The sequence below is a fragment of the Vidua macroura genome, chromosome 10, assembly GCF_024509145.1.
Source record: "Vidua macroura isolate BioBank_ID:100142 chromosome 10, ASM2450914v1, whole genome shotgun sequence".
NCBI lineage: Eukaryota > Metazoa > Chordata > Aves > Passeriformes > Viduidae > Vidua > Vidua macroura.
In genome coordinates this window covers 7,016,168-7,041,624 of record NC_071580.1, presented here as the reverse complement: position 1 = coordinate 7,041,624, position 25,457 = coordinate 7,016,168, and the positions used below count along the sequence as shown (strand labels likewise).

Below are 25,457 nucleotides of genomic sequence, written 5' to 3'. Positions count from 1 at the left end.
CACCAGGAGGCATGACTGCACCTCAGGTCTGAACAATGAGAGGTGCAGGACTTTGTCAGCCAAGCTGCAGGGAGGTGGTTGGTTCCCAGAGCTGCTGGGTCAGTCCCTGGAGGAAGCAATACTCACACTAGGCCAGGCTTGTGTTTTTAGACAGCCTGCCTTCCCTCCTCAATTCCTGTACAAAGGAATGCCTACCTGGAGTAGGAGCCCTCATCAGAGAAACACAGTTTTTCTAGAAGACATCAAAAAAATCTCAAAAAAGTAATTAAAATGTAAATCATAAACGGCATATTTTCTCATCTTATGAGCCAAGCAAACTAAAAAGTGTCACTAGATCTCTTAAGTGCAAAGAAATTTGCCTCCTGTTCCTGCCAACTTTCCAGGAACCAACCCCAGTATGTCCCACTGGAAGTAGACCAAATCTAAAGACATTAATTTCTTATCTGTTTATATTTCTAACAATATCACCTTTCTGACAGTTAATCCACGTGGAACAAATACACTAAATAGCCACTTGTACTTCTAGCTCTCACTTCTGAAGTCTCTCAGCTAATGACTCTCACTGTAGCACAAAGGTGTGACATTGTTCTCGTATCTTCATCCAAGGAAGATTTAAAGCTCATGGAAAAGGAACCTCAACCAGTTTTGAGAACAATCAGTGAAGCTGCCTATACCCACTGGAAATGCACTGCTCAAACCCAGAGAAGATGACACAACTGACAAGAGTGACAAACAGAGCTGCAAAAGCCACCTCTCACTGCCACGTTAAGTTTTGGACGTAGAAGAGGGAGCTACTCACTCCCAGTACCTCATTTTCCTTGGCACCCCCCGACAGGAAAAGCCCTGATTTTGACCATTCCACTCTGCTTAGTCCTTGCAAATTTGCTGCAGCATCTTTCTCTACAATAGTAACATTACTCTGTACCCCAACACTCACAGGTCTGATGGTTTTCAGTGTATTTTAAAGATCACAACAATCCCTACAGGAAAAGGATTCATATACAATTAATACAGCTAAATACACTTGACTGTAGAGCTGCTGCATGACCAGGTATAACATCACATGCTGAAGTTAAACTGTAGCAAGGAGCATATTTTAAAATGGCAAAATGAGAAGATGTGAGGAAATACTGTGAACTATTCTTACAAGAGAAAAAACCTCCTCCAGCAAAAAAAGCAATCTGGAATTTTAGCACGGCTAACAAAACCCAGAGGTTTTTTTTTTATTTTTAATTCTTGAACATTGTTACAGGGCCAACAGCATCTCTTCTTTCAAAAAGAGGCTGGTACCTCAAGAGGAAGAGGCTCACTTAGGTAATACATGGATGACCTAAGAAAGTAAGTCACAAAATCAACCTACTACAAAACATAAACATCTCTCTTCAGCCAAGAAACAACCTGTGTGTATCCTTTCACTTTCCTTCTGAATGAAATACTGCAAGAACACAGCTTTGCTATTTTCAATTTGTAAATTACAGTGTTTTACCCTAGAAAGCACACATTACATATGCCCCTTAGAATCTCCATCCTACAAACAATATTCAAGTATCTATTAGATTATATGGGAATATAAAATAAAAACTGAGGCAAATCTTTCACTCAGCTAAGCAGAGGAGTGGTATGGGCTGAAAAGCTGTGGCAAAGAACAGAAACTGAGACTGCTTTTATTTTCACTGGTACTGCATAAGTTCAGCCAAGCCTTTTGCCCAGTGAATACACATAACACAATTTAAACAAGAAGTTTTTACACTGGAGGGCAACATTTTCCTAAATCTGAAATCTCTTCCCGATAATGTCAAAAGTATGAAAATTATTTTAGTTTAAAAAAAAAAATCATACATGCTGCTTTCCACTCCTTTTGCTACTTTTATCCATAGTTTCTGGTAAGTTTGGCACAAATGTTTTATGTTTTGTTCAAACATATTGTTTAGCTAAACACAGCTTTTGCTGTGTTCAATTGAGGCTTGTTGCAGGGGGTGGTGATTGATTGTTTTTTACTCTGTAGCAGTATTTTATATCCCTTCCTACTTGTTAACAAAAACTTTTTATAAACCATAATATCAAAGAAGCCTGAAAGTGTTACTAAAAACATCAACCATGTGTTCACCCAAGCAGAAATCTGAAGGAAAGAATGTGGTATATTGATTTTCCCCCGGCAAAACCTCCTTAAGTATATAATGCAATTATCGCCTCTGCGGTGGAGTCCGATTTGGCAGTTCTAATCAGCCCAGCTCCCAGTACAGTCAGGGCTGCTGGGTGACACTTGAGATCTGAAGAGTGTGGGTAAAAATAACCTCTGTTCAACAAGACATGATGAACACCAGACAGCTGAGTCACCTTTAAATTCAAGTCTGATTTTCTGTTTTAAAAGGAATTATCAAAGACAGGGGGAATTATCAAGTAGAAGGGGATAAAGGATTCAAAAAATGTGTCTGAAATGTGTATTTTAATGAATAGTCTAATGTAATGAGCTTCCTTCTGGTTGCTGCCACTGACTAACAACAACATACAGTGCTCAATCACCTTTGGGAAACCTCAGTTTCCTGTGGAGAAACAACTTTTAATAAAATTTTCAACCTCTTTTGAAAAAGTCTAATTTCTAAGCACCTGTTTCTTACAAAGCACTGCCCATTTATGAAGGCTTCCAGTATCAGCAGTGAAGTTAAAAATTGAGTCAGGCCTGAAATCTGCCATGGGACACATGCAATCTGTGGAGGTGGTGGATATTTTGTAAGACACCATAGAAATGACACCACAGAAAGTTTACTGCATATGAAACATTGAGCTAACAGCAAACGAACCAAGCTGGTGGGGAAATACTACAAGTCCATTGAAGTTCAGTGATGTAACTGAAACCCCGGGGGAGAAAATGTTTCAGGGGAACTTTCACTCTGATTTTCAGGATGAGCCTTTACCTTGGAAGCTTTCTCTGAAGGTTTTGAATAGAATGAGCACCAAGGCAGTAGGAAAGCAAAATAATTGACATGTGCTCGCCAAAATATACCAACGAGAAGGCCATTACTCTCCCTTTTTAACTACCTCGGTGTGAAAGCAAAAGCAGGGCTCCGGGCGGAGCAGACCCCGACAACCAAAGCAAGCAGGGAAGCTTCCCCAAAACCACAAAATCCCCGTGTCCAAGCAACCACTTCAGAGCGCCTCGAAGGAGGAAAATAAACAAACAAACGCAGGAAGGAGCGGCGCTGCCGCGGGCGAGCCGGCAGCGATGTGCGGCAGCGCCGCGACCGCAGCCGCGACCCCGGGCAGGGGAGCAGCGGGAGGGCGAGGGGCCGCGGCAGGTGGAGGAAGGGATCGGGGCCATCCTGAAGCCTGAGGGGGAGGCAGCGGCCCGGGGAGGGTGCGAGGGGCTGCGGCGGGGAGGGGAAGGGGCCGCGGCGGGCGGGGGCGCGGAGGCAGCCGGGGGTGGTTCGGTGGTTCGCTGCACTCACGGGCGAGTCGTAGGAGAAGGCACATTCCGTCTTGTAGACCCGGTCCCCTGACTTGGGCACTCGGATCGTGGGCATGTAGGGGACGAGCAGCTCGCCCAGGTCCCCGGCGGCCATCTGCGCATCGCCGCCGCGGAAGAGCGCGGCCCGCTGCATCCTCCTTCCCTCCCTGCCCTCCCTGCTCCCCTCCCGGCCGCCCGCCCTCCCTGCCGAGCCGCTCTGCGCGGGCGATGGAGGCGGCGGGCAGCCGGGCCCGGGGCAGGGCGGCGGCGGGAGCCGGGCCCGAGGGAGGGCAGGGGGAGGGAAGATGCTATTTTTAATCCAATGGCAGCGGCGGCGGCACCAGCTGCGGCGGCGGCACTCGGGGGTCCCGGCGGGGGCGGGCGAGGGGCAGGGCAGCGGGGCGGGATTCCCGCGTTTCGCCCGAAAACCTCCGCTCCCAGCGGGGCAGCACGGACACTCGGCTCCTGGTCTCCCCGGGTAGCCCGGGGCAGGCTTCCCTCTGACCGCTAATACTCTTTTATACCCTCTGCTATTTATTTTAAGCTTGTAAAGACTACATATATATATATGTGTGTGTGTGTGTGTGTGTGTGTGTGTCTCTGTCTGTGCGTATGTATATATATGTATATATACACATATATATGTGTATGTATATATATGTATATATGTATATATGTATATATGTGTATAGGTATTTTTATATAGGCATATGTAATTATAGGTATATAAATGTATATATATGTAAGTGTATACGTGTGTATATATATATATGTATATATATATATATATATATATACATGTGTATAAAATACACGCAGTAAAAAATCTCTTCTCTGTATTTTAATTCTCAGCCCCTCAATGCAGTGCAGGTGTCTCACGTGGCTCTGGCAGGTCCCCCCGGGGCCGTGCTGACAGGTGGGATGTCCCTGCTGTCCAGAAGAGCAGGTCAGTGTGGGGGATACAGGGTGGGAATGCCCAGCCTGGGATGCCCGAGAAGCCTGTGGCAGTGCCAGGAGCCAACTCCCAGTTTCATGTCTTCAGGGGCAGTACCTTTACCTTAAAATGCCCTTTTTTGGCCTTTGCTGTGTTTCTCTCTGCTCTTCACTTTGAAAGAATAATGTCAGAGAAAGGAGAAATAAGAGTGACCTTTGTAGGGAGAAAAATATTGCTACTGTTTTCAAGTAGTATCTAATAACTACTACATATGCCTGGCAGCAACAGCATTAAAGAAATGACCAGTCCATGTAAAATGAAGATGCATAGAGCAGATGAATTGCCTTCCACCCATCATCCACAATATATCCAAGGATTAATTGATCACTTCCAAGGAGGTGATGTGACCTTTGCTAGAACCACCTTTTACCTCAAAATTAAAAGTTTCAAAAGGTGGTTCTAGGAAAATCTCAAAAACAGAATTGAAAAATGTTTGTACCCAGCTATGAGCAGCAGGCTGTGAGGGTGAGCAGAGTACACAGTGTTCTCAGCAGTTTTTACTACTGAAAAGTCAAGTGTTGGGAACAATGTGAAACACTGAGAGCAAAATGTGATGTCCATGGAGTGGTTTTAAACTTACTGAAAAACAGACATGACATCAGACTTGCAAGCATCATTGGATGCTGGATAAAAAACACTAATGCAGGGTCAGACAGGTTTGTTTTACCTGAGGAGACTTTGTGCTTTTTTAATGGCTTCTCTTATGAATAACTCAGCATTTATAAACAATGAGAGCCATAATATGACATATGAGCCATCTAACCTGAGAGACTGATTCTAACAAAAAGGAAAAGCAAAGCACTGATAGAAAATCAATGCCTTTCTAATGTTTGACAGTGCCAGGAAACAGCAAACAAGGCAGTTTTTGCTTAAAATAATCCATGCACTGTTGCCTAATGTAAAAAAAAAAAAATCTAGAGTTTTAAGTTTCAAATCACTAGATGATATTGGTCTAATTTGGGCTTATTTCCTTTAAAAAGTGAGAATTTTGAATATGGATAGATAATTTAGAGTCACAAACTGTAAGAGGCACTTTCCATCACTCTTGAGAAATTTAAAACAAAGAGTACCATGGCCTGTAGGACCTGAGGAAACACATCCCTCTAGTGGCAAAAACCTGCTAGGTGATGAGAGAAATCTTCATATTCCCTAAAGAGTTGCCAAAAGTGGTGTAGAAGAACAGTTGTACAGTTCTGAAAATGCATGGCAGATACGTGTGAAGGTACTTTTCCTGCTGACTTCATCTCCCACCAATTACCTGACACAAAGCACTGAGAAAGAAAAAACCCTTAGCTTCTTGTATCTTTCACTTAAAACTATAAATACTAGAAAGCACCACATGGAAACGAGTATTACCAACTTGTTTCATGTACATATGTTCTGAAGGAAAGGAGTGATTGTTGGCAATTGACATAAAGCATTTTCATTGATTAACAACTTTAATAGCTGTATGAGCTGAACTGCCACAGTTTCTTTCAAGATACTGGAATCAACACGAACACTGTTTATTCACTTCCATCAGCAAACAGCAGGATGCCTGTTCCACAGCGCAGTCACAATTTGTCAGTATGCATTTAAGACCTTGCACACTGCCCTGAAGTGGTTTAATTGTCAGGTGTGGCTTTCATAGAATTGTCAACAAGATTTTTATCAGGTGTTTCATAATGGTACCAAGGCCCATCTCCCCGGTGTCTCATCAGTCTGCGTGCCTCCAACTCCAGCAGCCTAAAAAAAACAAAAATAGACACCCTCAGCATGAAGTTTGATTTACTGACAAAGCAATGATTTTAGCATCAATGGTTTATAAATACTGCTGAAGCATAGGTACAACCAAAATATGAAGGGTTCAACTAAGACATGAGCTATTACATCTTTCTCTTTTGTTTTTTGGTTTTTTTTTTTTCTCCTCAGCAAGTCATTCCACAAAGGAGTAATAAAAATACTGGCAATTTTATCACACGTTCTTCTCTAAGCTGTGAGCATTAGCAGGGGCAAAAAGAGCTCCATTTGCTGATTCAGGAAGACAGAGCTACTCCTTTATAAATACCAAGTGTTTTGAAGACCCCCTGCCCTTGGATTGTTCTGGTAACCTGAATCCTGAAAGGCAGAGATAACAGATACTGTGACTCCCACTCTGGCAGCAGGCAGTGCAGGCAGCACTCAGGGGACACATGAAAGCACTTTATCCAGCTCAGTATGTCATGCAAAATCAAAGAGTCAGCTACACCATGGATCAGGATTTTAACCCCCCCAACGACAGAACATACCTCAGTTCAGATTTCCTCACTTCCACATCCAGCAGGGCCATGTCCTTCTCATAGTTCTTCTCAGGGGGGTCAAGTACATAACGAGCTATCCAGCGGGTTATGGGGTGCTGGAAAACATAACAGCAGAGATTGTCTGTGCAATTTCCAAGTAGAAATGTCACTTTGTATATCCACAGTCCTGAAAAGATGTCATGGACACCAGGAGTGCTGCCATTCCAATCATAACAGTAAAGTTACAAACGTGCACAACTACTTGTGAGATCAGAACCCTAAAAAGTCATATTTCTTTTGCAATCCTTAATGCCAAGATAACCTGCAGATGACTGTTCTGTAGCAAAATTAAAATTTAACGGAAGATATAATTTCTTTTCTTTCTGTTAAAGTTCCTTAAACTGCCACAGTAATCACAGAAGTGGACTCCAAATCTTACTGTAATCAGCAACATTTCAAAATTCTGCTTCCACATAGAGGGCATTTCACTAGGAAAAAAGGTCTAAATTAGTTGAAACACTCACAATAATATTGCTGAATTCAATTACTTCCTATCAGGAACAAAACAGAGCTTGCAGCAAGAAGCCAGGGACTAATTTTAAGAAAATACAATTAAATTGAAACCATACAGCCTTGAGTTTGTGACTATAAAAATCTTCCAATTCTAGATACAAAAGTGTGTGTGATATGGGACTTTAAAACAATACTAGTACAAAAGAAAGAAATGTCACTGTAAACTCCAGTTTCTTAAGACATTGAAGAAAAAAAAATAAAGACAAAAACATGGTATGAATGCAGAGGACTTTTCTTATGATTTAGGTATATTATAGAAAAATTCTTGGCATAGTTTCAGCAGTTTACTGCATACAGAGCATTTGCATCTGCTTGTGTCAATAAACAGATTTCCTACAGCCTTTTACATGTTCCATAAAGCCACAAAAAAGTTTACCAAAATCAGAACTGCACTATTTGAGTTAGTCATACTCCATTCATCATACTCCATTCATTTTACTCCCAAAAGCATCATCAGGAGAAAGGCTGTCCATAACATACCCACCCTTTTACATGTTACACTCACTTTGTAGTATTCCCAGTGCTCTGGAACATAACCTTCAGGAATCTCTGCAAGTTCTGCTTCGCCTGACAAGGAAAGGAGGGGAGGAATATTTAACTCTGTGATTATTTTCCAAAGCTACCTTATATTCTGCCTTTCAGATAAGGAAAAGATCAAGAGAGTACTAAATCCCTCAGTGTGAGCTCTATTCAGAAAAATGGAACTTTCAATTTTTTGCAGACACATCCCACTGCAAATATCTATTCACAGATTTTAAGTGACACAACAAAAGGGTAAAATTAGCAGCTATACAGAAGAAACAACTTGGATCAAGTCCACAGAAATACCCTTTAAAGTACAGGAGCTGAAAGCATGGACTTTTCCTGATTTCTATATTAAATTAATTACATATTACAGCAGGAGATTTAACACATGTATTGCCAAGCAGAATTTTGGCATCTTTGCTAGATAAAAAGCCAGAGTTGCAATCTTGTTCAAGCAAGTTACTAAACTTCACTGATGTTTGAAAGACTTCCAGAAGAGAGAATACATTTTTTTTTTAATGTGAGAAACTTTTTCTTAAAAAAGCAACAACTAAAGCAAATATACTGGGAGCATTTTCTATGTAGTTCTACAATATCACTGTATTTGTTAGGCCTATTCCATGGTCTTCCAAAGAGAGAGCCCTAAAAGAGACTATCCAGCATGCTTAATTCCCATTTAATAACTTTGACTGTACTTTGCTTAGCCCTGACAAAGCACTCACCAACAAAGATGTTGATATATGTTAAGAGCACAGCCACTGGTATTCCCGTCAGGAAAAAATAGAATCTCTGTAGAGGGGATAAAAACAGTCAGTGTGGGAAACTCAGAGCCCTGACAAAACTTACATGAGATCTGAAAATATCTGAAAATAGTGAAACAGCCAATAACTCTGAGATTTGCGTTTCTAGGTTGGAAAGGGATGTTGTGTGTAAACACTGCTGATTGCAATGAGCTCATTAATGAGCCAGAACACACAGAAGTGATGCTGTGTCAGCCCCTGAGCCTGTTCAGGTCAGTTCCCATCTCCCAGTGAAGTCAGTGTGTGCAGCAGCAAAGAGCAACACCTCCCTGAAATCCCTCAGCATCTTGGCAGGGCTGGCTCCAGCACTCGGCTGCAATCAGCAAAGCAAGAATCCAACACTGGTGCAGCCACTGTGGGCTCTGGAGCTGAGCAAAGCAGAGAAATGATCACATGAAGAGAGCTGTATCAAATCAGCTGTTGCTGCTTATAATAGGATTTATCCAAAACCTGACTTTGGAGGGGTCAAACTCAGGTCGGGCTTCCTAAATCTCACCTCTGTTGTTAGTGGTGTAGATAAGTGAAGGCAAACCCTGCAGAAGAGTAACTGATATGTTTCAAAAAGGAGGATGGAGTAGAAAGCATTTTTGAGCCATGCAAATATGAACACAGACATGTAATTTAAGAATGCTATTACAGCAGTAATTGAAGTACCTATCACAACCTTTGCTATATAGCCAGTCTATGAACTTCATCTGGCCCTGATTTTACAGCATATGACCAAAAAATTCTTAAAGAGGACCTGAAATTCTTGTTTATGTAAATATACCAGCCACATTTTAGATGCTATTGCATAAACAACAGAGGAAATTGTATTTTAGACACTCTTACACCATTTGCAAGTGAGGTGCTACACTGAATGCAATACATTTGATTTTTAACTCACCAACAAGCTTAGAAATCGAGAATCATAAAAACTTGTTGCCTTGATGATAAACATTCTCTTCCCATGGTCACCACTGTGTCGTACAGGAACTGAAAATTGAACCAGAGTATTATGGTTTTGTACCCCACTGGTGCTTATGCCAGGACAAGGTCAAACATACGTGGGGAAAGAAAAAAAAAAAAAAAAAAAAGAAGAGCATACAACAGCAGCTGAGTTTTCTGCAGTTCGCCTGAAGTAATTTCGCATTTTGTTAGCATGAACCTATTTTTTTCTAACTATAGACAGAGATCTATGCCCACCTGTAAGCACCAGCACGGGAGTCAGTGAATGTCACCATACAGGGCCGAGTAAATGGGCAATTACAGCGCCAGGAGGGTCAGCCTCCTGCCCGTTTCTTTCATTTTCTACCCAAACCCGGCAGTTTTTCACAGGAACGGGGACACAACGCGGCACCTGCTCAGCCCCCGGCCCTCCCGCGGCCTCCGGGAGGGCACCTCTGCCCCGCTCCGCAAGGTCACCTGGCCCCCGCCGCCCCCGCCCCGCCGCTCCCCCTCCGGGGCCGTACCGAGGGTGCCGGGGAGGCGGGGGGCGATCCCGGTGATCCCGGTGGTCCCGGTGATCCCGGCGCTGCCCGCCCGCCGCGCCGCCCAGGCCGCGGCCGCCCGCAGCACCCGGCTCATGGCCGCCATGGCTGGGACTGGCACGGGGCGGGGCCGGCGGCGCCGCTTCCCGCCGCGGGGTGAAGCCGGCGGCTGCCATCATGGGAAAGGGCAAAGCCTTCCCAGTGCCCCCGGCGCAGTGGGACTGCATGGAGGTGAAGCCGCGCAGGCGCCATCTTGGCAAAGGGCAGAGCCTTCCCTGCGCTCCATGTACAGTCGGAGAGCGCGGGGTGAGGCCGGGCAGGCGCCATCTTGGAAAAGGGCAGCTCCCGTCCCGTGCCCCCGGCGCTGTGGGAGGACGCGGGGCGATGGCGGCGGCCGCGGCCATGGCCGCGCTGGGCCGGAGCCTCACGGCCGCGCTCCGCCTGCCCCGGGCTCGGCCGGGACTCCCCGGGTACGCACTGCGCCGGGAGGACTCGGGCTCAGGCACGGAGGGGCGGGCGCGGTTCCCGGGAGGAAGGAGAGCCTGCGGCGGGCGGCGGGTGTCCGTGCGTCCCGGCTCCGCCAGGCTGAGGGCTGCAGCGTGGTGCGGGGCTGCCGGCATCGTGTGAGGGCAGCACCACGCGGTTCCCTGTGCCTGTGGAATCCTGCAGTCATCGTGCTGGTGCTTCCAGCATGGGGGGGTTTGTGCTTTCCCGTGTGTCCACAGCTTTTGCCATTGAGGCCACGGGGGAGGGCGTGGATTCTCCCTCTCTGGAGACAGCCCAAACCCACCTGGATGCGTTCCTGGGTCACCTTCTCCAGGTGACCCTGCTTTGGCAGGGGTGTTGGACCTCTCCAGAGGTCCTTTCCAATGCTAAAAGTTCTGTTCTTCTATGATGTACTCTTGTACAGCATAGCTCAAGTTTATTCCTTAATTTTTAATTCTTATTTATCTCTAAGTATAAAAAATTGATAATTAGATCAGATGAAAGGGAGGAGAAAGCACCAAGACGACTTCTTTGTGACTAACCAAACCCCTGCTTTTTCCCCACATGCTGTGATCTGTCTGTAGGACCTGTGCCTTTGTGAATGAAACAAACATTCCCATTTAGCAGAATGCTGTTCTTCCTGTCATACACAGTTTTCCTTCTGATTTTTATGCAGGATGACACTGAACCTGTACCACAAGAACCTACCAAAAGTTGAGACCCTCCATCAGGTGAAGTTCCTGCACACAACTGTGTCTCAGAGAGGTCTGGAGGAGTTTTTTGATGATCCAGGAAACTGGGGGGAAAAAAGTGTAAAGTCTGGTGAGTTATATTTAGACTTTCTGATACTGATCTTTGAGATGAAATTGGACCTGGGGTTTTTTTGCATTACAGGGAGCATTCATAGCTACATAAAACTTATTTTTCTATGTATATGTACATACATCCACGTGTGCCTTTATGCCTGTTAATTTTTGCTGTGTTTATGAAAGCAAATAGCAATTGTGCAGCAAAATGTTTTGTTGTAAATCCTCTGTCTTGCTCTGAAGTGAGAATGTATCACAGAAGAGATGTGCTGTGATGAAATATAAGTACTATGGAAGAAAACTAGTTCAGTGTAAAGATTCATCTGACAGCTTTCTGTATTCCCAGCCTTTTACAAGCACAAATAAACACTACATATAATTGCCTTTTTGTGTTGTATTTTAAAAGCAAAGCTGAGTATCGTCAAGGATGGCTGTCCAAGCAGTAGTGTTTTAAAAGTGGTCTTTATACTGTTGTGTCAGCTGAGCCTAATAAAAGCAGTTTTTATTTTCCAGAATAAGAGAACTTTGTTTCATTCAATTAATGGTGGTTTTCTATCTTTTACAGGGGATTCATGGAACATAAAGCAGCTAAGGGGCAAGAGTAGTGAAGACTTACACAAACTTTGGTAAGTAAGTTTTAGTGAAGAAGCTTCTCTTCTTTCAGAGCAGCTCTGCAGTTGTCAGTAAAATGTGGCTGGTGAATTTAGGATCCAGTAACTTGTCTGGCACAGAGCTCTGCAGGCTGCAGCCAGCTTTGGGCTAGGAGCAGCCCTGGTCCTGGCCCTGCTCAGAGCACAGAAGCTGCACTGCAGGTGGCTGTGGGACACTTGTGTCTTGTTCAGAGGGCTCAGGTTTGGTGCAAACCCTCTGGGGGTTGTTTGAGTGGGACAGACTTGGTTGTCAGTGCTTTCTTGTGGGTGGGCACTTCATTCCATCAGGGTGCTCAGGCCTGCATTTACTGATTTTGGAAGTGTCTGAAGCTGGAGGTTGCATTGCCACTTCAGGCTGAACTTAATCATTCCTGTGAGCAGCTTTTTCCTTGCTTTGTCTTGTCCTTTTCATGTGTATGTGTAAGAAGAATCTGGCTCTGTCCAGGTAGTGGAAGACAACTTAGTGTTAAACTCTTCCCTCTTAAGCCCTCTTTATTCCAGACTAAGTAAACCTGTCTTCCTCATTCTCCTCTTTTGTTTCATTATATGAAGCCAGCAGGATTTGGGATTAGAGATGGTAAGTGAATAACTGCTTAGCTATCCCAAAGGCATTTTTGAATTCCTGTGCTTTCTGCTCTAGGTATGTCCTGCTGAAAGAGAAGAACATGCTCTTAACTTTAGAGCAAGAATCCAAACGACAGCGCAAGCCTATGCCAAGTCCAGAACGCTTAGAAAAGGTAACTTTTTCATGCTACATAAAAAAGTACAACTCTCAAGTAAAATTGCTGAAAGATCAAGTGTTTGTAAACTTGTTAAAGACCTTTTTTTTTTTTTAATTATTTCCCTGATTTTACTGTATGCACTAACTGCTGAAGTTATAATTTGGTCAAGGCAGCTTTCTCATTGTCCCATGGGCATTACTGGGGCTGTGACCAGGCTCCAATGAAAACTAAAATAACCAACAGCCACTACAAAACATATTTGCTTCTTCTGCTTCCCTCTAACCCCTGCCTCAGAGCTTCCTATACTTCTGCATCACCATTGGATCTGGCTTTATGCATTACCCAGCTGGTCTTTAATGAAGTATCAGACTGTCAGTTATTTCTTATCTGTCCTGCTGTCAAATTAGGTTTTTGAAGCAGCCATTCCTTCCTGTTCTAGTACACAGGGCCTGCTGAGAGAGAACTCATGATCAAACTCCAGCATGTTTTACCTTTGTTTTCCCTTTAAATTTTGTCTTAAGTCTTTGAGATCTTTTGAATTTTCAGCATTGTTTTTCGTTGGTGCATCCTGAATTTTTTACCATTTCCAGGTAGAAACATCTATGAAAAATATAGACTTGGTAGTCAGAGAAAGAGAGATTGCTTTGAGGCTTTTACAAACAGGCCACGAAAAGCCAGTCCCCGGCGAGTGGAGACACGACTTCCTGGGACGCACCTTCTGGTATGGAAAACCTTTTTTAATGTGTGAGGTTTTTTTTGTGGTGTGTCTCTGTCCCAGAAAATCCTTACCTAATTAAGGAAGGATGCATAGACTGTACAGAACACAGGAGACACAGTTACAAACCAAGCCAGCAGGAGCTGGAAATAAATACCCACATACAAATTCTGCCATGTCCCAGACCACTTTATCACTGTACTTGAAACCAAGAGAAACCGGTAAAATCCTAGAATTAAGATGACGTGTACATTCCGTAATCATTTTTATCTGTCTCCAACAGGTACAGTTACAAGGAATGGCCAATACCATGGCACTTAAACAAAAAACACAAAAAGAAGAGATTCTATTACTTACCTCACGTGAATCACTTCATCAGGTAAAAAGATTATTTTGACACTGAAAGTTATCTTCTGATCTGTTTGTGTCCTTATTCCACTTTAAAAGGAAAAATAGCTGTAATCCTTTGGTTTTCAGCTACTAGACTGAAAATTAGGCTTTTAAAAATTACAGCTTGCTGTTTCTTTGTTTCCACCTTAGTTACTAAGGTACATGATTATGCAGTGGCACTGCAAAATTAACTTCAAGTACAGAATATCAAAAATCCTCCTAACTTCCATAGAATTCAAAAGCAGAGTAAAAATATTACTCTGCAGGCTTTTTTACTTATCAGAAGCAAATGAATACTGAAGTTGTTAATCACTGAGTGCCTCTATCTGTTTGGGGGGAGGTCATTAAAGTGGTCACAAGCTGGCTGGAAATGAACCACACCAACTTCTCCGTTTCAGACTCAGACTTGAAAAAACCTTACGGAAAAGGGCAAGACAACAAAGCCTGGAGAGGACGAGGAGGAAGGTTTTGGAAAGGAAGTTCCCTGATGTTGCTGTGAAATCCCAGAGCCAGTAGCATGCTGGAAGAGCACTGCAAGCAACTGGTCAAGTGTCTGTGGACATGAATCATGTTCTGGAACCACAAACAACTCCACTGAGCATTCCAGAGAGTCTCCATCTTTTTTTTGTTTTTAATACCACATTTGACTTTAATTAAACTTGTGCTCTGGAATTAAAAAGCAGCTTTGGTGCCTAACTCAAATCATCTGATCTCTTACGTTTCCAGGAACAAATGTTGTGTTAGCCAGCTGTTACAAGAGAGATAGGAACAGTGAAGAGCCGTCACCAAGTGCCAGCTGACAGTAACAAATGTAGGGTAATATTTACCTGGTTTAGTGTAACAAATGTGCATCAAAACCAGACAGAAACATGAGAGCATCTGAAGCTCATACATGAGCCTTTTCCTTGATCATATTTTTCCTGCTATTTTTCTGAATATTTTCCCTGAGTTACAGGTAAGCTACACAAGGTGTATTTGCTCTTTGCATAAATGCACTGGTAAATGGGCTCTTTGGTCTGCTATGAGGAATTTTTTCCACTGCTTTAAGTCTGGCTTCTTAGAAAGTATGAAATACTCAGCATGGGAACTTGTAATACAATTGTCCTACCTTGGTTTCTGTGACAAATTCAAACACTTGTATGATGCTTTTTTGCACAGTGCAAAATGTTTGAAAGAAGGCTGCAATAGTTTTTTATGAAATTGAAGTAGGTACTGCTGTTGTTCTCAGTTCATGGAAACACCTTCACCTTTCACTTCATGAAAGCTTTTAACTTCCACATGTGGTCTAGAAATCTAGATTTATGTCACAGATACCAGTCTTTCAGAAAGCAAATGTGCTCAGCAGTATAATCTGGTAAAACACTGCAAGGGAACCCGTACTGTTTCCTGTGAGTATCCATCTCCATCATTTGGACCTTCACTTACTCCTCTGCATCACACAGAATTCCCACTGTTTAAACTCAGAAACTTTAGTGTGAGAAAATCTCCAGCAGTGTTTTGCTCTCCTTGTGCTATAGGAATATTAGCAGATATTACTACTGTACTGCAATTCTTTTAAGAGAAATAGAAGATAAAAGCTGATTTGACATAAGGAAATCTAAGCATGCCACAGAAGGAAAGCTTAAAAACACCACCCACTGCAGTGCACTGAGGTGGCAGTTGAGTTATGTTCCATGTTCCACCTGAATGGAAACTGGACTGAGTCTTTTTCTTCCACAATGACAAGAGCTGGTGACTTTGCAGTTTGCCTCATTTTGCAAAAGAAATACGGTTTGTCAGTAGCTTTGAAAATCTGATCAAGCAACTTTGTCTAAAGAGCAACTCAAGATTCTCATGATAAGACAAAAGCAGATTGGTTTGATAAATTACTTTATTATTTGGAGGTAATGTGAAACTTTTCAAATAGAGGCCTCATAATTATTTACCCACAAGATCTTTTAGGATACAAAAATGTAGCAGTACTGTTTATTTTTTCTTTTTTAGATCAGTTAAATGCTATTTGGTTTTCCACAGCTTTTGAGATACGGAGCAAAACTTAATTGTGTCCCAAAACAGATCATCACACCATTGTAAATTAAACTTAAAAGCAACATTGAGCTGTGTCTTGACAGCCAATTCCTGCTGAAAGAAAGTCATCACCATTCCTGTGACCCTGAGTGCACCTTCCCCCTGCAAACACAGGCACTTACAGACCCTGCTGGGAGGCACAGGGGGAGCCACACCAGCCACGAGCACACGGCACTTAGGGCTCCCTGCAGCAGGGTCAAGCCATGCACTGAAAGCTTCTGACTCTGCTCCCAGTCTTGGAGAGGCAATTCTTTGTCTTAATTTCCCTGTCTCCAACAGCTTTTGCTTCTCACCAACACCACAAAGGCATTAAATACATTCTTAGACATCAGGTGGAAAGCATTGCTTGCTTACTGAAATGAAACTGCTCCGTAATAAAAAAATTAACAAACCAGTGCTTAATATAACATTCACTCCATGGAATGTAACACTTCTGTGAGACAGTAAAAGTTTACAGTAAAATAGATTGCTGAATACAAACTTTCAACTTTGAAAACAGCAGAGTAACTTTCTCTGCAAGTACTCACAAGCTTGCTCAAATATAAAAGACCAAATTTTATTTTTTAAGAGAAAAATAAGAGCAATTTAAGGCCAAAGTACCAGCAAGGAAGACTAGTATGTGAAAATAGACAAGAAATTAGACAGGAAATAATTAATAAATAAGCACAGGCATTTGCAAGGTTATGCCTCTATCTATTAGCTAACCTGTAAAGCTGTTCCCAGGAAAAGATACTAGAGAAAATAGACCTTTATACAAAATTATAAAATGCTTGTTACAGGAATTATTGCTTTACAAGGGATGTAAACATCCTTCTTCTATTATAGTACCAATTAGGTCTCTTGAAATTTCTATGGTTTGTTAAAATTGAACTTGAATTATGGAAAAAAACCAATATAAACTTCCTACAAAAAGGAGTCCATCCCATTCCTGAGTATGCTAAAGCTATAAAACAGAAGGAGCACCGAGCAGGCAGCAGTTTTCACAGTAAAGAGGTCTAAGGACATTTTCTTTCTACACACTGTTTCCCTCCTTCTTCATATTCTTGTTTAGAAATCCACATCTGCTGGAAAGTACCCTACAAAAATAAAGAAACAAAAGCAACACACAATGAAAAAATATCAGAACACAAATGGTTAATTAAAACACGATTAGCTTCTCCTAGGAGGGAAAACAAGCAAGTCCTTACATTAAATGAAGTATTAGGATTTGACCTGCTTAACTGTCTCTTCCTTTTAGCAGTTTTATTGCTAAGGGATTAAACTCAAGACAGGAAGTGCAGCACCAAATGCTGACTCCAGTCTCCCTTTCCCATGGTAATAAATTAACCCCTAAAAAGCATTTCCGTGCTCAGTAACTTGTAGAGTTAACCTCAGGAATATGATGCAGAAACAGGTTTACTACTTTGATTGTCTACTATAGTCTAGAGGAAGTGCATGTATTTCATGGCTTTACCTTGCCATTAAAAATGGGAGAACATGGCAGGATATGCTGTCACCAGAAACATTCACACCTCTTTTTAATCTCTTGCCCTTACCATGAGGATAGCCAAGATTATGACTAAGTAGCACAGACTCTGCAATGCACACTTCTGGGGAATCAGATGTCTAGGTGGCAGTGCTGTTCAGCACAGCAACACAGTCACACAGGTTTACTAACCAAAGAAGCCAAAATGGAGCCCCCAATCCACGAGCTGAACCTCCTCTCCACAGTGGTGTTGTTAGCTATCAACTTCAGGCGCATGCTCTGCACAGAAAAGGAGCAAAAGCAAACATCACACAAACTGTAAGCTGGTGACCTTTAGGGACAAGCAGCACAAGGAACTTAGTGTCTATACCAATATGCAGCTGAAAAAGGTCAATTTTAGTACATCTGCAATACTGCTCATCTGCCCTGCATTTACAGTTCAAAACAACCACAGTGGAACAGGAAATATGGTTTTCACCTTGTCTCCCAACAGCAAATGGTTGAGGCAAGGAATGGGGCAGGTGGAGAGCAGCAATATCACAGTGTATCATGTCATTTCCAACACTGCACTAGGACTAAAATGACTTATATTGCTGGAGTTATCTAGTCTTATTTGGATCCATTCATTCCTTCTGCTTTCAAAATGCCTTACAGCAATAAAATCTTTTGAATTTCAATGGGCTCCTCCTCAGCTATTATAAGCAGTGAATACATTTCTCAGTTTCTCCTAACATTCATCATTACAGAGTTGTCCCAAGCAGAACAGTTTTGCTTGAATACTAAAATTCAAGAAATATCGTTATCTGTATCTACTCTCAGATGCAAGGTATCAATACTTTCTTCGACATCAAGTCATTAAAAACATATATAAATATGTTACTCATAGACAAAACCTGGTGATTTAGGTTGTCTGCAGAACCAAGGAAAAACAATTGCCACAACAAAGTGACCTCAGGCAGAATGACTGAATGTGCCTCAAGTTAGTCAGCAACACTTCAAAAGAGAGACCATCAAGAGAAATACTGGCTGTTGCTTGGGGACAATTACAGAACTTAGGATCACAATCTGATAGCAAGAGTGAAGCAGTACAATATTCAAGGAATACTGGAGTTTATTCTGTATAAAAGTCTTCAAGAATTCTTTTGTTTCTTTAGAGAGGGAGGTTTCTTCACCCTGCAGAAATCTATTCAGCTGTCAGGTTCCCAAGAAAGTCAAAGCCACAATATCCTTGTGTACTTTTGAGGCAGAAAAGTAAAATGTTAAGTACTCAATGCAGTAATGGAAAGGTTTTTTACCGGTGGGGTTTTCTGAGACAGCTCCCTGTTCAATCTGTCTGTGAAACTCTGTATTAGAGTGTTTCCTCCTGCTACAATCACACTGCCATAGAGACCCTAAAAAGAGAAAAAAAAAAAAAAAGCAAACCTGGAGCTTTACCTCGGAAATCATTCTGAAAACAGCTCTTTCTCACAATAGTGAAGGGTGGCATGAGTATGTATAGTCAACAACAACAATACATCACTTGATGCCAGCAGTATTACCTCTCCCAATTCAATTTATTATTTAATCACTTAAAAATATTGCAAGGCAGCTTAATATTAAACTATAAAAGGAAGGCAGAAGCCGTATGTTCTGTATGATTTAACAAAACAAATTCTACTATGGAGAACCCTCAACCTGCAGATCTCCCCTGTATGCAAATTGTTGAGTTTTTTACAGCTGAATGCAACCTCAAAAGAAAACCCTGCAGCCCTGGAGCAGTTTTCTATCTCACTGTTGCTGCAGTTGGTGAACTCATACCCTGGCCCAGCCCACTAAGCCCTCCTCACACGCTGGTTAACAGAAAAAAATTGTTGAAAGAACTCTCAAGCAATCTGTATCAAACTGACACCTGAGAAAAATAGCACATTAATTTTAAAAATAATGTTTTCCTTTAGAACTTCTCTTTATAAATTCCATGTATGTTCTAAAGATAACGATGCCTAAAAATCTGAAGGTAACACTCCAAGTTAGAAACATATACGTTTATCTGAAGCCAGTCCAATCCAAATTATGCAGTGCCAGCCACAAAATCTGTACATCAAATTTTTAAATACGGGTAGAAACACTAAGTAAAAAGTCCTGATTTAACATTTTGTAAGAGGAAACACTAATGGTACATATCCCTATATACAAATACATAATACTTACAGAATTATTCTAACATATTTATCATTATCCTAGGAAATCTCTTCACTGTTGCTGTTCTAGTCCCAGAAACGTGTATTGGCACAAAAATATCTATGCCTTAAAACACTGCCTGGCTGAGTAACACTTACCGGCCTGATATCTATATCACACATCCCAACGCTTGTGGTGACAACGTGGCTCACACCCAACATCGTGTTACCAGATAAACCCTGCAGGGAAAATCATGAATCTACACATCACTGCTTCAGGAGAGCAAGGCATAGAAAAGCTCTGAATGAGCTGAGTATTACAAGTATTACTGGAGAGGGAGCTAAGCATTTTGTTAGGGAAGGAACAAAAATATCCCTATTTTTCCTTTCAGCTCATCATCACCCAATTTGAACATTTCATCCTTCCCTTCCCCAGCCATAATTCAAGACAGGCAAATTCTACCCCCAGGAGAACCCCACAGTGCAAATACACACAAATCACGAAATTAAAAACGTTACACAAATAAAAGCCATGTGATAGCCTAGTCATGCAGAGCCTTCCAATCACAGCTATCACAGTGGTTTTACCTTTACATTGGAAGGGTCAAACAATCCCTCAGGAATTTTCAAACGCTCAGCACCAAAGTCACAGTTGTAGCCATTGGGGAACTCATAATGAACTGTTGGCATCTGTGCTGCCACCCTGGAGCATCAGACAGAAAGCAACACATTAAAGTGCTCTCTAAACAGGATGTCAAGTTATCCAAGCAGTGTTATAAACTACAGTTCCAATGGCAATACTGGGATCCATAAGACTTACACGTCCAATAATATTTATTATAATCTCATCTTGGTATATTGAACAAAAAACTAATACCTGGGTGTATGCAGTACTCCTACTTCCATAAATTGTCAAGTTTTAGATAAAACCTTCTTCCACAACAAAACCAGCCAACAGCAATGAACAGGCTGAGCACCACATACACAACTGGTAACTGATTTTACAAGAAAGAAGAAAGCAACATACTGTTCATCATAGGTTGAATCTGATACTTGGAGGACAGAAGCCTGGAAGTCCTGAATGACACACTGTGGAGTTCAAAATAACATGAACATAAATAATATGAATTTTAGTCTTCAATTTTATAAAATTTATAGAATTGGCACTAACTTCTCAAAGATTTTCTTGTTCTTCAAGAGAAAAAACTGATACACTTGCAAACAAAACTTATTTATGGAACACTCAGGGGAGGTGAGAGCAGGAGGAGTGACCTACTTACATTACACATGTAGTTGTGCCAAGACCTGGTGACCTGGGGCAACTTCTCTTTTCTCTTCCAATTTGCTGGCGACCCCTCACGAACTGCCTCCTGAGATTGTAGGGTACCAAGTCATCACGTAAGCATTTAAGCCTCTCCCCAAGACAACACTTACTAAATAAAGTTACTTTCCCACCTTTGAAGCAATCATATATGGAGGAATTATCTCTACGTTCATTTCCTGAAACAACTCCCGGCACTGCATAGTGATAAAATCTCCTGCAAGTGGTGATTTTACGATACCTAGAAGGCAAAGAGAGGATCCAAAATAAAAACCAGAACAACTAACCTGGAAAGTATCCAAATCATGAACAGATTCTCCCAACTATTTATCAGTGAACACTATTAGTGTTTTTTCCTTTTTAAGGGGGCACACAGATGTAAAAGCAGTAACAAAACTGTACAAGCAGAAATCACTCTAACTCGGCCTTGATACTGCAGTGCTATTATCCATGGAAGTTTATACCTTGCTGAAGCACATATCCATCATGCACTGGAATAGCAGTGGTGTGTGTTGCTCCACTATCCAAGATGAGACCTGTAGATCTTCCATTAGCAAAACTAGTCAAAGTGATTAAGGAAAACATTGTAATTTTCACTTCAGAAAAAAAAGTGCTGCCATACAATTAAATCATAACTAGGAATGAGGACTCCAACATGTTATTCCTTTCCTCTACAAAGGAATTTGTCATTTTTCAGTGCATACCATCTTTCTGTGAAGTGCCCAATCTCATAGAGAGAGCAGCATTTAACTTCCTTCCATCTGTGAACTAACTCAAGCTTTGGAGGCACAAGGGTGAGACTTCATGCCACTACTATGCAGCAAGCTCTAAGTACATCCAACTCATTTAGACTTGAAGCTGGAAACATATTATTAGTTTAAAATAATTACAAATATTATTCTTAAGGCTATGAAAACATCAAGCTCTAATTACTGTATTTAGTAGTGTGGACACCACCATTTCATATCTGTAATATTCTTATCCATAGCATACAATGGAAAAAAACATCATTAAAGAAAGTCTTTGACCCTCAGGGACAAAGTCAGATTGGAAGAACTTCAAAAATTAGCTCTAATGCCTTAAAGTTCAGAAAATGCATTTGTTTACTTCCTCCCTGGATGTTTATGGAAAAAATAAATTTGAAGAAAGTTAGGCATGCTGTTATACTTGGAATTGCCTGGAAAAAGCTTACCATAATTTCCTGGGGGGAGGAAAATAAAACCATGCAGTGAAACATTTCAAAGGATACGCTGTCAGAACAGCAGTTTTACACAAGAAAAACGCTGGGATGTTGTAGTGTTCAAACATCAATTCCGTCAGTTTCTCACGCTTTGCCCTGGTATTCCACTAAAAAATAATAAACCCAAACCACAAGTAAGTGACCAAAAGAAAACTGTGTTTGCACACTAATAGATTGCTAACACAATAAAGAAGTTATTAGAAAAACTGCAGCCACAGTTTCAAATGATACCAAAATTCTACATAAATGGATTTCTAGTACGTCTTTAGAACATTTTTTATTCCATATATACTGCAATACATCAATGCTTATCTGTCACACAAAATTGCTGCACACCTTTGGTGTTACAATAGATTTCTTTACACTTTACAGCTCTTCCAGTGTTGGGTTCCCAAAGAACTCTCTAAAGCAAGCACCCTGCCTTCCACAAGGGGAAAGATACATGAAGGAACTTGCCCAGCGGGAAGAAAAATAAATCCAGACTTTCCAGTTCCCAAAGTATCTTTCTACAGTTCTGCAGTAGTTGTGATTAAGCCAGGATATATCTCAAATATTCAACACATTACTGAAAATGTGAAGTTTTTTCCAAGCCAGTACAAGAAAGTAAGATGATCCACACTCCACAAGCTGTGATTCAACACAAGGAAACAATGAAATTCAAGAAAATAATTTTTGTAAGGTTTTATTACAGAAAGGCATCACTTGTCTATGGCATGTCTGCCTTTTCTACTCTGACTTTCAAGATCTGCCTTCAAATGCTGAACATTTTAAAATTTATTTTCATCCACTTCAGCTGCCTTACAGGACCACTTACAGACACAAAGACAGAAAAATTAAAACTTCTCCATTATAAATATTATTCTGTGTCACTTAATACTACTTGTAAGGCTGAATGAAGCAAGATTTTTGATGGCATTTTATTAAGTGTAACTTAATATATAAGACATCCAAACATCTTTTTTCTTTTTATTCTAGGCAGTAAAATTTCTTTTTTTAACTCTTGGCTTCTTTTCAGTAAGTGAAAAACAATAGCATATTGTAAATACTTTCTAATACAACTCATAGAAAGTATTTCAAATTGAGGTTTTTTTAGACATTTTCCAGAAGCTGTCCAAGTATTTTAAAATTGTCACTTCTGTAGCTAAGTTTTAGTCCTTGTCACCTACAAGCTATTGTCAGACTTATCCAGGACTAATGTTTGCAGAGTTAGCAAAAAGACTTCTCAAAATGCACAGCTGCTTTTACTCACTGGTGCTTCAGACATAAGGACAGGATGCAAACTTGCTTCAGATTTAATATGCATCTTGTAAGTGTGATCCAAAATTGCCTGGAAACTATCCCAGTCTTCAACTGTAACAACATTGAGACAAACAAGTTAGTTACTTCTAAGTTTTGTTTCATTTCATAAACCCATAAAGGCTTTCCAATTTAGTTTTTGCATAGAGCTCTCCAGTCAAAAGCTGTCCTCAGCAGACACACGCCTCCTCTAACGGATCTGCAAAATTCTCTTCCTCCACAACCACCACGACTTCAATAATTATGCTGAAAGCCCACTAACACTGAAAACCAACCACATCTCCATGCAATTTGTAAACCAGAAATCTGTTCTTACAGCGTCTGTTGCTGCACATAACATCTGTCAACACCACTATAACTTCCTGCAGGCTGGCAATGCTATTTTAAAATCAGGTAGAAAAAGACGAGAGCACCATACTCATTCCATTTTTTAAAGGTGAAATGGCTTCCATATTCTCCCTTGGAACTCTCAGGGCATTAGTGTCTATGTAGTAAGTTGGGCCCCCTTGTTTGCCTTTGTCACCATCTATCTCCATCAGAGTGCTGCCATTGTCCCTTTCTAGCACCACACCAATGGCTGTTGGAAAATCCACCTGCAAGGCAAGAGGCAAGGATTAGTAATGCTTTGGAAATTGGTGGTTTTCTCATAAATTCAGGAGTTTCTTTATACAATACACTCAGAACAAGCCCCAGTGTATTCAGAAGGGCTGTAACTCGCAAAGACCTATGGCATAAATCCATGTTCAATTTCCATGGAGGCACAGATTCTCACCTTTGGGCAGTCCTCGCCTGCATAGCCTGCTCTCACTGTGTACGAGCCAATGTCAAAAACCAGAGCCCCGACTTCATCTGAAAAGATTGTTAATAAAGCATGGTTATTATGCTCTCCTGCAACCCTGACCTTTCCCTGCCCACTGCCTGCTTTACTGGCAAAACAAGACAAGCAAATCAAAGGATCTTTTAAAAAGGACAAACTTTCCTATTCAGAACTCCCGTTACCAGAGAGCTATTGGAAAACTGCAGACAGGCTTTAACCGGGGCATTGCAATCCCTCCGTTTGGTGATAGGAAGAGAATTTTAGTAGAAGAGGGAAAACGTAGTAGCAGCTAAACGGATCGCAAGATAAAGCTTTCAAAAAGTTCTAATTTAGCAGTCACACGAAGCCAGGCGAGCCCAGAGCCCCCGCGGGTGATGCGGATGAGGAAGATGGGACTGAAAACATCAACTGTGTGAGGGAAGGAGTCACAGAGCGCGAAGTGCCCACTGCTACGACCCGATCCCTGCTGATCTATGCACATCCTAAAGGAAACCTGTCGGAAACGAACGGTGGTCACGGGGGGTGTGCAGAGGGGCTCGGGGAACCACACCCGGCTCCCAGAGAGCGGGGACCTTCTCCGGACCTTGGCACTGCGGCTCCTGCCCAAGGCCGCGGTGCGAGCGGCCCCCGGCGGAGGCAGCTCGGGGCCGCGAAGGACATAAACAAGGCCCGGCGGCGCCTCCTCCTCACGCGTGGGACACGGAGGGGCCGCGGCAGCGCCGGGCCGGGCTGAGGGAGGCGGGAAGCGCCCGCCGGGGCCGCACGCGCCGCCTCGCGGGGCGGGGGAGGGGAGGGCGGCGCCGGACTCACCTCCCCCGTACACGCCGCCGCTCATGGCTGCCGCTGGGCCCGGCCCCGCCGTCCGCCGTGCCCGCGCCGCGCCGCCCGGCCCCGCTCCCCGCCTGCCCCGGTGTCCGCGGGCCCCGCGCTCCCCGCCCGCTCCTCTCGCCGCCGACCCAGCAACAAAAGCGGCCCGGCCACGCTCCCCGCCCGCGGCGCGGCCCGACCCGCAGCGACGCCGCCCGCCCGCCAATGGCAGCGCCGCGCGGGCAGAACCGGCCAATCCCGGCCGGCGGGAGGCGGGGCCTTGCCGCGGACAGCCAATCCTGAAGCCGGACGCGGAGGGCGGGCAGGCGAGGGAGCGCAGGGCGGGGGGGCGGTGTGAGGGGAGCGGCGGCGGGAGGGGACGGGCAGAGGGCAGAGGAGGCCGGGGGTGAGCTGGGGACCGTGAGACGAGTCACAGAATGGTTCAGGCGGGAGGG

The 25,457-nt window shown here is 42.7% G+C and overlaps 4 protein-coding genes across 5 annotated transcripts in view; 1 reads left to right on the top strand and 3 right to left on the bottom strand.

Annotated features, from left to right (window-relative positions):
- USP13 (ubiquitin specific peptidase 13) overlaps positions 1–3,772 on the bottom strand; it is a 50,510-nt gene extending 46,738 nt beyond the window's left edge. For both annotated transcript variants that reach the window (XM_053986698.1, XM_053986699.1), the window contains exon 1: positions 3,447–3,772. In XM_053986698.1, coding sequence (XP_053842673.1) covers positions 3,447–3,599 — 153 coding nt within the window. In that variant the 5' untranslated portion in view covers positions 3,600–3,772. The remainder of the gene's footprint in view (positions 1–3,446) is intronic.
- A 2,087-nt stretch (positions 3,773–5,859) lies between these two features.
- On the bottom strand, positions 5,860–10,186 carry NDUFB5 (NADH:ubiquinone oxidoreductase subunit B5). The gene is made up of 6 exons (XM_053986813.1): positions 10,047–10,186; positions 9,482–9,570; positions 8,518–8,584; positions 7,776–7,837; positions 6,707–6,813; positions 5,860–6,164 (listed from the first exon to the last, which is right to left on the bottom strand). The coding sequence occupies exons 1-6, from the start codon at positions 10,168–10,170 to the stop codon at positions 6,044–6,046; spliced, it is 570 nt and encodes a 189-aa protein (XP_053842788.1). The 5' UTR covers positions 10,171–10,186; the 3' UTR covers positions 5,860–6,043.
- A 210-nt stretch (positions 10,187–10,396) lies between these two features.
- On the top strand, positions 10,397–14,529 carry MRPL47 (mitochondrial ribosomal protein L47). Its single transcript, XM_053986876.1, has 7 exons — positions 10,397–10,534; positions 11,227–11,372; positions 11,922–11,982; positions 12,647–12,743; positions 13,319–13,449; positions 13,727–13,822; positions 14,232–14,529. The coding sequence occupies exons 1-7, from the start codon at positions 10,449–10,451 to the stop codon at positions 14,347–14,349; spliced, it is 735 nt and encodes a 244-aa protein (XP_053842851.1). The 5' UTR covers positions 10,397–10,448; the 3' UTR covers positions 14,350–14,529.
- Positions 14,530–15,685: 1,156 nt separating this feature from the next.
- On the bottom strand, positions 15,686–25,078 carry ACTL6A (actin like 6A). The gene is made up of 14 exons (XM_053986864.1): positions 25,006–25,078; positions 24,151–24,227; positions 23,797–23,971; positions 23,332–23,432; positions 22,092–22,189; positions 21,307–21,401; positions 20,977–21,083; positions 20,802–20,891; positions 20,549–20,610; positions 20,110–20,224; positions 19,681–19,761; positions 18,661–18,756; positions 17,558–17,644; positions 15,686–16,976 (listed from the first exon to the last, which is right to left on the bottom strand). Exons 1-14 carry the CDS (start codon positions 25,028–25,030, stop codon positions 16,896–16,898), a joined length of 1,290 nt encoding a protein of 429 aa, XP_053842839.1. The 5' UTR covers positions 25,031–25,078; the 3' UTR covers positions 15,686–16,895.
- Between the last annotated feature and the right edge of the window lie 379 nt (positions 25,079–25,457).

Bases quoted from the DNA above. Each gene is read 5' to 3' on its own strand.
- MRPL47 (XM_053986876.1), top strand. From the start codon at position 10,449: ATGGCGGCGGCCGCGGCCATGGCCGCGCTGGGCCGGAGCCTCACGGCC. The intron at 10,535-11,226 runs GTACGCACTGCG...ATTTTTATGCAG, and splicing joins GCTCGGCCGGGACTCCCCGG to GATGACACTGAACCTGTACC. The intron at 13,450-13,726 runs GTATGGAAAACC...TGTCTCCAACAG, and splicing joins TTCCTGGGACGCACCTTCTG to GTACAGTTACAAGGAATGGC.
- ACTL6A (XM_053986864.1), bottom strand. From the start codon at position 25,030: ATGAGCGGCGGCGTGTACGGGGGAG. The intron at 19,762-20,109 runs GTAAAACCACTG...TTTTCCCTGCAG, and splicing joins TTGACCCTTCCAATGTAAAG to GGTTTATCTGGTAACACGAT. The intron at 17,645-18,660 runs GTAAAAAACCTT...TTTTCTGTGCAG, and splicing joins TGTCTCAGAAAACCCCACCG to AGCATGCGCCTGAAGTTGAT.
- NDUFB5 (XM_053986813.1), bottom strand. From the start codon at position 10,170: ATGGCGGCCATGAGCCGGGTGCTGCGGGCGGCCGCGGCCTGGGCGGCG. The intron at 7,838-8,517 runs GTGAGTGCTTTG...TTTCCTTGTCAG, and splicing joins ATATATCAACATCTTTGTTG to GCGAAGCAGAACTTGCAGAG. The intron at 6,814-7,775 runs GTGAGTGTAACA...TATGTTTTCCAG, and splicing joins AGCACTGGGAATACTACAAA to CACCCCATAACCCGCTGGAT.